An 11,388-nucleotide genomic window follows, 5' to 3' on the forward strand; every position below is an offset into this window, starting at 1 on the left:
TTACAAATTCACTCTTTCCGTGTGATCAAGGATATCTAACATATACAACCAAATTATACTACTTGACATATCTTTAATTATCATCTAGGCACTAAATTAAGCAAATTCACAAGTACTCCATGGAGGGAAAACTACTAAATGTGAGATCAATATATTCCTTTCTTTTCCTGCTATTGCTAAGCTTCAAACCACATGTTACAAAGGCACAATCACCCAACTATGTGGGAGATGATTGCCAAAATACCACCCAACAAAAAGCTCTCAGCAGTGCATACAAAACCAACCTTAACAGTGTCCTCTCATGGCTCTCCACAGATGCAGCCACAAGCAAAGGCTACAACCACAACAGCTTTGGCAACAACACCTCTGGAGGAGATGCTTCTGATGCTGTGTATGGCCTCTATGATTGCCGTGGTGACATAGTCGGATACTTTTGTCAATTCTGTGTCTCTACAGCTTCCAGAGAAGTTCTTCAGCGCTGCCCCAATAGAGTATCTGCAATTGTGTGGTATGATTTCTGCATCCTGAGGTACTCTAATGAGAACTTCTTTGGGAATGTCACAGTGTATCCATCATGGCACGCCGTTCGACCGAAAATCGTGTCTAGTAAAGAAGAGATTCAGAAAGGTTTGGATTTTATGAGAGGTTTGATCAGAAAAGCAACTGTGGAGACCAATCTTTTGTACTTTATGGATGGCTTCAATTTGAGTTCCACTCAGAGAAGGTATGGCTTGGTGCAATGCAGTAGAGATCTCACAAATGATGGATGCAGAGAGTGTTTGGAGGCTATGTTAGCACATGTTCCCAAATGTTGTGAACAAAATTTGGGGTGGCAAGTTTTGGCTGCAAGCTGTCTCATAAAGTATGATGATTATATTTTCTACCTTTTTCGCACTCAAGCATCTGATACACAAACAGGTGACACGTCAATTGCTTTTTTCTTCTATAACAATAATAAATAATCACTTTCTTCTATGATAGGAATAATCTATAGTTTACTTGGATTATTACATGTGTCAGATTATAAAGTAATTATTAATTCTTGTTTTATTTTTTACAGCCAAACAAAGGGGTGCTAGTAAGTCAAGAATAATATTGATCATTGGCTTAAGTGTGCTGGGGGCAGTAGCTTTACTGTGTTTTAGTGTTTATTGCTTCTGGTTCAGGAAAAGAACTAGAAGAGGAAGAGGAAAAGGTGATTTCCTGGATCAACACATGCTTGAATTTGTTTAATATCCAGTTTTGCATTTCCAAAAAATAAAAATAAAAGAATATGTTTAATATAGCTTATTTCACATACTCAAATATGAACTCGAAAACTTGTCTTCTCTGCAGATGGGAGGATACCTGATACCATACATCAATCATCATATCACAATGTTCAAACTGAGGAAACACTGAATACAGACCTGCCTACAATCCCATTAATCACAATTCTAAAGAGTACTGATAACTTTTCAGAAGCATCTAAGTTAGGGGAAGGTGGATATGGCCCTGTTTACAAGGTATTAGTGATTTGGAATTTAAGTCATACATTCTCTACTTTAATCATCTTTCAATGTGCTTTTAGCCTTATATTTATTGCAAACTTTTATCAGGGAATTCTACCAGATGGAAGACAAATTGCAGTCAAGAGACTCTCACAAGCTTCTGGTCAAGGCTCAGAAGAGTTCAAGAATGAAGTGATGTTTATAGCCAAATTGCAACATCGCAACCTTGTAAGACTTTTGGCGTGCTGCTTGGAGGGACATGAAAAGATACTTGTATATGAGTATTTGTCGAATGCAAGTCTCGACTTTCACCTGTTTGGTATGTTCTTAGTTAGCTTGCTTCATTGACTTGTGTTCATGTGGTAGGTTGTCTACTTTTTGCTTCGATTTTTTCTTCAATAATTTGAGTTATAATTAGACTTATCTGCAGAGACAAGTCAAATGTTGCTGCTATGGGGATTAAAGTAGTTGGGTGTAGGGTGGAAATTTATTATATATAGTTAGCAGGTAGCACCAATTGTTTTCGTACGTATGCTATTTATATCATTAATATCCAATAAATTATGACACATCTTTTACCTGTTCATATTGTGAAACTAAATTGAAGCTAATGTAATCAATTACCGTGTTTTAAGATAACTTCAGGGTAAAAAAGGCTATATCTCTAGAAAAGTGAGTGAATAAATATTTGTTCTGCGTACATTTTTTAATTTTTTTTCCATTCTAAGGCCCACGCTTACAATTCATGATTTGTCAATTTCCTTGAGTCTTTATCCTTCATATAATGCTTTTTGGTTGAGATTTCTTCTGTGTTTATCTTGTCAGATGAGAGAAAAAAAAGGCAACTCGATTGGAATCTAAGATTAAGCATTATCAATGGCATAGCAAAAGGTCTTTTATACCTTCATGAGGACTCTAGACTCAAAGTTATTCATAGAGATCTCAAAGCTAGTAACATTCTGTTAGATGATGAAATGAATCCCAAAATATCAGATTTTGGATTGGCAAGGGCATTTGAAAAAGGCCAGAACCAGGCAAATACAAAACGAGTAATGGGCACCTAGTGAGTGCTACTTGTACCTAACATTTTTTTAACAATAGGATTCATAAATCTAACTTTAAGCACTTAGTTGAAAAATGAAATTGTTGGTTATTTATTATTTAATATAAGAGAATTAACAAAGTTTTAATGATTTCCATCAGTGGATACATGTCTCCAGAGTATGCTATGGAAGGATTGTTTTCAGTGAAATCTGATGTCTTCAGCTATGGAGTTCTTGTTCTAGAAATCATTTGTGGGAAAAAGAACAGTGGTTTCTATCTATCAGAATGTGGCCAAAGTCTTACTTTATATGTGAGTTTTCACTGTTACCTGATCAAGACATTAGAATAAATGTAATCATACACTCGTTTTTTCTTCTCATCTCCTTTTCAATTTATTTTCATCCTATCTGTCTCTTTCTTTCTCATTACATCATTTATCATATCTGTCCCTTTTTCTCTTTTTCTTTTCTATTTCTCATTTGCCACATTATTTAATTTTTCAACAGTATTATTAACTAGAGTTAATCAATATTAAAAATTTGCAATTACCTGCAGGCTTGGAAATTATGGTGTGCAGGAAAATGTTTGGAACTATTGGATCCAGTGCTGGAGGAATCTTGCATAGAGAGTGAAGTTGTGAAGTGCATACACATTGGTCTGTTGTGTGTTCAAGAAGATGCAGCAGATAGACCAACTATGTCCACTGTTGTTGTAATGCTAGCAAGTGATAAAATGCCCCTTCCAAAACCTAACCAGCCTGCATTTTCAGTCGGAAGAATGACCTTAGAGGATGCCTCTACATCAAAAAGTTCCAAGAATCTTTCCATTAATGATGTAACAGTCTCTAACATTTTACCAAGGTAATGGAAAAGGCAATCAGTGTAGTTCTATATTTTTTTTTTTCCTGGTGAAACCCGTATATTGTATACCTTGTAACATAATGAAGAGCCTCTGGCAAATCAGTAACATTTTTCAGTTTTGGATATGTTCTTAAAGGTAACTCCTAAGTGTTGATTTAATTTAGATATATAATTGCGCCAGTGAATACCTGATATAATTAAACTGGTGAATAAAATATTGTTAAAATTTTAAAGATCTCTTCGTTTACTTTGGTTCCACAATTCAAATTGTAATTCAATACAGATCAGATTCCATTCACAATTCTATTCATAAGATTAGTTGTTTATTGCAGTGCTCTTTTCCAATAAAACAACAAAAGAATACAATGAAGAATTTTTTTATTTGATCATAATTGGAATAGAAGAAATAATGTAATAATATAAATTTGTAGGTGTAACTATCCGGTGTAGTTGATCATTTATGATATAAGGATATTTTAGTTAGATAAGATTAATGAAGAACTTTTTTATTTGATCATAATTGGAATACAAGAAATAATGTAATAATATAAATTTGTAGGTGTAACTATCCGGTGTAGTTGATCATTTATGATATAAGGATATTTTAGTTAGACAAGATTAGTTTATCATTCTCTCAAAAAAAAAAAAATTATTAGTTTATCATAAGAATTAATTAGTGTATCAATCATTTTTTTTTAGATGTTACCTTACATGACATATAAAAAGACGAATGACGCATGATTAGCCTGTTCCACCAATTGGATGGGGAATTGTTGATACAATCGGTTTAAGCCGCTCATTAATTAAACCGGATACGCTTTGACTCGATTCAAATCAGTTTGACCCTCTTGGTTCTACGGATGAATCAGTCTGATTGAAGTATTGAACCGATCTGAATAAGTTGAACCAATATTTATTTATGTTTTTTAAAATGCAAGCTTTAATAAGAAAAATATAATAAAAATGACAATCCAACAATCAAACACAAAACATTAAAAGTATTTAGCAGATCAACTTAGTACTAAACCACTATAATTTATTAATTACAGTAATAAACATATGACACAAATAATATATATATATATATATATATATATATATATATATATATATATATATATATATATATATACACACACACTTGAGTGTATGACTCCTATCATGCACGAATAAACATTTTATTAACATAAATATTATTATAAAATATTTTAAATGATAAATTTTTTTCTTAAATTTCTATTCGAAATATTTACAATTAATTTTCTTATTTTATTTTAATCATTAATAATTGTCATCAAATATATATATATATATATATATATATATATATATATATATATATATATATATATATATATATATATATATATATATATATAACTGATTATATATCTACAAGACTGTGGTTTTTAAAATATAATAAATGAGACATAAAAAATAAATTACTTATTAAAAAACTTATTAATTAAATATGTTAATTAAGGTTTTAGTCCCTCAAATTTTTAGATTTCAATTTTTAGTCCTTCAAAAAAATTGAAAATTTTTAATCCTTCATTAATTTTTCATCTCTATTTTTAGTTCCTCTAAATATTTTTGTTCATTTTTAGTTCCTTGTTTATTTTTATTACTCAAAATTAGTTCATGTTTTGTTCATTTATAGTCTCCCATTTATTTTATATTTGAGAGTTATTATGAGCAATAAAAATAAATGAGAGACTAAAAATAAATAAAAAATTAGAGGAACTAAAAGTGATGATAAAAAATTAATGGAAGACAAAAATTTGTCAAAAAAAAATTCAGGGACTAAAAATTGGAAGTTAAATGACAGACTAAAAACATAATTAACCCTAATTAAATTATTGTGAAATATTTCAATCAATCTAAAGTAAGAATTTCCACTTAAAAAAAATAAATTTAACAAAATATTTGTTTAAAACTATCTTTTTTAATATAAAAATTATAACTTAAATAATAAGTTGATGTGTGAATATTGCTGTAAATATTTGAAATTTTTAATATGTAAAAATTTGAATTAAGAATTATGAACTAAATATAATAACAATTTTGTGTTAGATTTGAATAATGTATAGTATAAAAAAAATTAGACGTGTGAGAGAGGCTTGCCCGAGGGAAGTTATATCTTTATATCTTCAATGTCGCAAGGTGGTCATCCACATGGTCAGATGTAATCTCAGATTTTCTTTGCCCTCTCTACGAAGTGTGAAGGAGGAAACATAAGGAATAACGGAGAATCTTTGTACGAAGAAGTGTGTGAAGGAGAAAACATACGGAACCACGTTGGAGAGTATGCAGTTACAACTTACTGTTGTGGTTATTGTTCATGCGGTTGTTGGTTGTTGTTGCATGCACAACTTTGTATCATTCAATTTTTTGTGCACACGTTATTTATTCTTATTTTATCCTTTGACTTTGAGGGATACACCTGCGGTTGAAAGAGAATTGGATTTCTATATAATTTTCATTATTATTAACAGTTATACATAATGTAAAAGGAGATTTTTATAATATCAATAATGTTTTTTTATATTTTTCTTTTTTGGAAAAAATATAAATTATATTAAACCCAAAATGATACAACAATAAACGGAACATACCTCGCAGCTAGAGAAAATCAAAAGACTCCCTAATACAAGAAGACCTATATCAAGATGTTAAAATAAATGCAACATGTGTGTTTGTCTATACATAAGAAACTTAATCTTGCTAATAATATCTATTACAGAAAATTGATAATCTTAAAAAATCAGTTTGTTCCTAGACAGCTAGATGCAGTAGACTGTAATTGCTATAGTCAGACAACGAAATTTTCCTTGAACACCTGATGTGGATTTGTCCCTAATTAAAGAGTCAGTAATGCGCTGCAAAGAAGTGAAACGTCTGCGAAAAGGAGCCAAATCACAAATGTGAGCCCAAACTTGGAGAGATTTCCTGCAAGAAAAGAACAAATGAGCATTTGACTCAGCCTCATTTGAATATAAAGGGTAGAGGGAACCCTTGTTCAAAAAAGTAGTTTTGTCAAGAGTAAGCAGCCGGTTCCTATTAGCAAGCCATAGAATGAAAGATATCTTAGGGGGGATTGCTGGGTTCCATATAACAGAACACCAACTAACAGTAGGCTTGGCACCTCTAATGTATTCATAGACTTTGCCAACAAGCAATTGTTCATTGGTGCTCCAAGATTGAATCCTCTTTTTGGCCTCTTCCGTACTTAGCTCTTTGGAGATAATAAAGTCCCTTATTTGAATGATTTTCTTTATCAAAACTGAATCTGATGAAAAAGTATTATAATTCCACACATTCTCCCTCTGAAATAGTAATGGTGAATCCACCAAACCCATAGAGAATCTTTCTTACAATGAAAGTCCCACAGGATACGGGAAAGAAGCGCAAGGTTCCAGTCCTTGAGATTAAAAAGGCCTAAACCCCCTTCTTTTTTCGGAGAACAAACTACTGACCAAGCAACCAAGAGCTTGTTTTTGCCAATATTCGCTTTGCCCCACAGAAAATTACGGCACGAAGCGTTGATCCGATCCATAACAGATTTAGGCAAAGGAAAAATCCTCATCCAGAAATTCACAATTCCTTGAATAACTGCTCTGATCAACTCTAGCTTACCTGCATAAGATAAAGACTTCCTGCTTCATTCCTGAATCAGGCCAGTAATCTTGGAAAACAAGGGAGCATAGTGACATACATTTAATCTAGATGATAAAAGGGGAACACCCAAGTATCTAAAAGGGAAACCACCCAAGCTAAATCCAGTAAGTTGCTGAATATGAGAAAGCTCATGAGGCCTAATACCGACTGAGTATATGGCAGATTTATCAGAGCTGATGGAAAGCCCTGAAACCCTACAGAAGTGCTGAAGCTTGGCAAACATAATTGACACAGAAGGGATATCTCCTCTAGATAGAAGCATAATATCATCTGCAAAAGCCAAATGAGATAGCTGAATACCTGCACAGTTGGGATGAAATTTAAAATTGGCATAATCCTTAAGGTTGCTCATATCTCTAGAAAATTACTCCAAACAAAGCACAAACAGATAAGGGGAGAGAGGATCCCCTTGTCTAAGACCCCGCTGCCCTTTGAAGTGGCCATAAATGGATCCATTGACTGCCGCACTAAAGGAAGTGGAAGAAACACATTCCATGATCCAAGTATAGAACTGGGCTGGGAAACCAATGGACTTAAGCATCCAATCCAAGAATTCCCAGGAAATGGAATCATAAGCTTTATGCAAGTCAATTTTCAGGAGGCATCTCGAAGAGGATCTTTTCCATTCATATTTACGCAAAATATCTTGAACTAGGAAGATGTTGTCCATCATCTTTCTGTTCTTAATGAAGGCAGTTTGAGTTTCCCCAATAATAGTCTCAAGCACTGGGGCTATACGGTTGGCCAGAATTTTAGACACAATCTTGTATAACAAATTACAACAAGATATGGGTCTAAAATGGTTAACCTGGGAGGCCTGATCATGCTTAGGAATAAGCGCAATAATAGCATGGTTGATCTACTTTAAAAAATTTCCAGTTGTAAAGAATTCATTAACCTCCTCAAAGATATCATCACCAATGATATTCCAAGCCTTCTTGAAGAATAAAGCATTGAAACCATCTGACCCTGGAGCTTTATTGATATCCATCATAGAAATAACATTCCAAACCTCTTGCTTAGAAGTAGGACAAAGTAAGGCCGCAAATCAATCAGTGGGAACCTTAAAACCCCTGTTGGAGTTTGGGTCAGCTCATGAGCACTAAACAAATTCCTAAAGTGATTCACAAAAGCAAGGGCAATTTCATCTTAGGAGGAAGTGTTATGCCCATCCTCTAGCCTTATGGCAGCAATAAACCGGCTGTGTCTGTTGCGCTTGATTAAAGCATGAAAAAATTTGGAGCATTTATCAGCCTATAGGAGATATCTATTTTTGATGAGTTGATCGAACTTCATAGACTCCGCTTTTCTAAGCATAATGGTCTGCCCTCTAGTGCGGTTTGCCAGAGCAAGAAAGGAATGGTCCTGAGGATTTTGCTTTAGAGAATTAAGCACACTGTTATATTCAGCCTCAGCTAGCTCCACTCGGTTGGAGATGTTGCTGAACTCCTGCTTAAAAAGATTCTTCGAGGGAGCTTTAAGAGCTTTCAATTTCTTACAGACCTTGAAACATGCTACAGCCATGAATATTTTGCTTCCAGCCATCTGCAACAATTCTTGAGAAATTTGGATGATCCACAATAGCATTGTTGAATTTAAATGAAGAATTACCTCTAGGCACTACCAACTCAGTGGTGACAACTAGAGGAGTATGGTCTGAAATAGAAATAAACTCCATAACTTCACAAGCAGAATTTCCAAAGGAATTGAACTAGACCTGATTACATAAAGCTTTGTCCAGTTTGTTCCACACCCTGCCATTAGTCCACGTGTGCAAGGGGCCATGAGAGTTGATGCTCCCCAGCCCCAGGTCAGAACAGCAATCAACAAAATCTTGCAACTCATAAGCATTGGGCTTAGCTCCATTGAAACGGTCGATGGGAGACATAATGGAGTTGAAGTCACCAATGAAGAGCCAAGGGAAGCTCATATTAGCATTGATACTATTCAAATTTATCCAAAGAGATCTTCTTGCCACAATGGAGTGAAAACCATAGATGAATGAAACCTGAAAGCGCTTGGTAGTGGTTTTACAATCAATAGCACAGTGAATCAATTGGGCATTTGACTCCAAAACAGAAAGATGGATCTTATCTTGCTTCCAGAGGATAAGAATTCTGCCAGCATTATGAGTGAAGTGCCAGCCACCAAACTTTCTTCTCATGATTTTCTCAACGGAAACCTTATTCAACTTAGTTTCCAACACAACCATGACGTTAACTTCCTTGCAGTGAAGGAAGCTCTGCATCGCATGATGTTTCAGAGGCAAATTAAAGCCTCTGATGTTCCAAGAGGCAATGATCATGGATTCGGACGGGAGGAAGCCTCCCCAACCCTAGTTACAGCTTTATGATTTCTTCCTCTTTGGACATCAGCATGCATATCCTTAGTATGGGTTGTCTTTATGAGTTGCACTGTTTTACCTTTTTTCTGGTGTTTTGTTTTCACCTGAACAAACCCCTCTTCTATAGGATCATCAAACTCAGTGTTCCCTGTTTCTTTGAGGTCAGAAGAATTATGAAGGACATGAACATGATTTGCAACCAGGACATGTTTTCTGTGAGGATTATATTTTTCTATTTATATGTGTGTGTGTGAGAGAGAGAGAGAAAATTGTGTCCAACTTATTCCAATCTATTTAGTTATAACTTATAACTCAAATCACGCCTAAATAGACCAAGTTAACGGACATATCCTTATCTTGGGCTGTGTTTGATGGGGAGGCTAAAAATAGATAGAATGAAGATAAAAAAAATATTTAAAATAAGTGAAGCATAAATTATTTTAAGTGAAGCATAAATTCAAAAACAAAGGGGGAGAATGGAAATTTATGTGAGTGATCGACTAGGAAAAAAATGTGTGTGTGTGTTTCTTGATTTCAAAAGTTGTCATCATCAAAAGGGGGGAGATTGTAGAAGCAAGCTTCATGATGAATCAAGATTGATTCAAAGAATTTTGATGATAACAAAGATAATGACAAAAAGCTCAAAAGCCAAGAACACTTCATGTTAACAAAGATGATGACTTCAAGAATCAAAGAATGAGTTCAAGATTGAATCAAGAACACTTCAAGGTTCAAAAGGAAATTTGATTTCAAGAATCAAGAATTAAGTTTCAAGATTCAAGTTCCAAGAATCAAGATCAAGACTCAAGACTCAAGATTCAAGAATCAAGAGAAGACTCAATCAAGATAAGTATTAAAAAGTTTTTTCAAAAACTGAGTAGCACATGAATTTTTCTCAAAACCTTTTACCAAAGAGTTTTTACTCTCTGGTAATCGATTACCAGATTATTGTAATCAATTACCAGTAGCAAAATGGTTTTCAAAAAAGCTTTCAACTGAATTTACAATGTTCCAATTGATTTCAAAATGTTGTAATCGATTACAATGATTTGGTAATCGATTACCAGTGTGTTTGAACATTGAAATTCAAATTCAAATGTGAAGAGTCACATCCTTTCACAATAAGCTTTGTGTAATCGATTACACTGATTTGGTAATCGATTACCAGTGATAGTTTCTGAACAAAATCAAAAGATGTAATTCTTCCAATAGTTTTCAAGTTTTTCTAAAAGTTGTAACTTTTCCAAATGGTTTTTAAGTTTTTCTAAAGGTTATAACTCTTCTAATGGTTCTCTTGACCAGACATGAAGAGTCTATAAAAGCAGCACTTTGATTTGCATTTCAAAATTATTCATTCAACAATTCTTTTGACAACAACTTTTTCACTTTGATTTCTGAATCTCTTTGAACTTCTTCCTCTTCCTTTTTCCAAAAGCTTTCCAAAGTTTTCTGGTTTTCCAAACCTTGAAAACTGTGTTATTCATCTTTTTCATTCCCTTCTCCCTTTGCCAAAATAAATTCGCCAAGGACTAACCGCCTGAATTCTTTTTATGTCTCTCTTCTCCCTTTTCCAAAAGAACAAAAGACTAACCGCCTAAGTTCTTTTGTGTCTCCCTTCTCCCTTGTCAAAGAATTCAAAATGACACAGTCTAAGAATTCTTTTGATTCTTCCCTTTCCCATATACAAAAGATTTCAAAGGACTAACCGCCTGAGAATTCTTTTGTATCTCCATTCACAAAGTTTCAAAGGTTTAACCGCCTGAGAACTTTGTCTTAACATATTGGAGGGTACATCCTTTGTGGTACAAGTAGAGGGTACATCTTCTTGGGTTGTTGACTGAGAACAAGAGAGGGTACATCTCTTGTGGATCAGTTCTAGTGGAAGGTACATCCACTAGGTTGTTCAAAGAGAACATGGGAGGGTACATCCCTTGTGGATCTTTGCTTGTAAAAGGATTTTTACAAGGTTGAA

General features: G+C 33.9%; 2 protein-coding genes across 2 annotated transcripts; one reads left to right on the top strand and one right to left on the bottom strand.

Annotated features, from left to right (window-relative positions):
* Positions 1-3,514, top strand: CRK46 (cysteine-rich receptor-like protein kinase). The gene is made up of 7 exons (XM_003545752.5): positions 1-918; positions 1,061-1,195; positions 1,336-1,505; positions 1,599-1,809; positions 2,316-2,553; positions 2,694-2,844; positions 3,090-3,514. The coding sequence occupies exons 1-7, from the start codon at positions 120-122 to the stop codon at positions 3,396-3,398; spliced, it is 2,013 nt and encodes a 670-aa protein (XP_003545800.1). The 5' UTR covers positions 1-119; the 3' UTR covers positions 3,399-3,514.
* Positions 3,515-7,436: 3,922 nt separating this feature from the next.
* Positions 7,437-8,063, bottom strand: LOC121173555 (secreted RxLR effector protein 78-like). Its single transcript, XM_041009617.1, has 2 exons — positions 7,971-8,063; positions 7,437-7,835 (listed from the first exon to the last, which is right to left on the bottom strand). The coding sequence occupies exons 1-2, from the start codon at positions 8,061-8,063 to the stop codon at positions 7,437-7,439; spliced, it is 492 nt and encodes a 163-aa protein (XP_040865551.1).
* Positions 8,064-11,388: the final 3,325 nt, after the last annotated feature.

Source organism: Glycine max, chromosome 15 (assembly GCF_000004515.6).
Source record: "Glycine max cultivar Williams 82 chromosome 15, Glycine_max_v4.0, whole genome shotgun sequence".
NCBI lineage: Eukaryota > Viridiplantae > Streptophyta > Magnoliopsida > Fabales > Fabaceae > Glycine > Glycine max.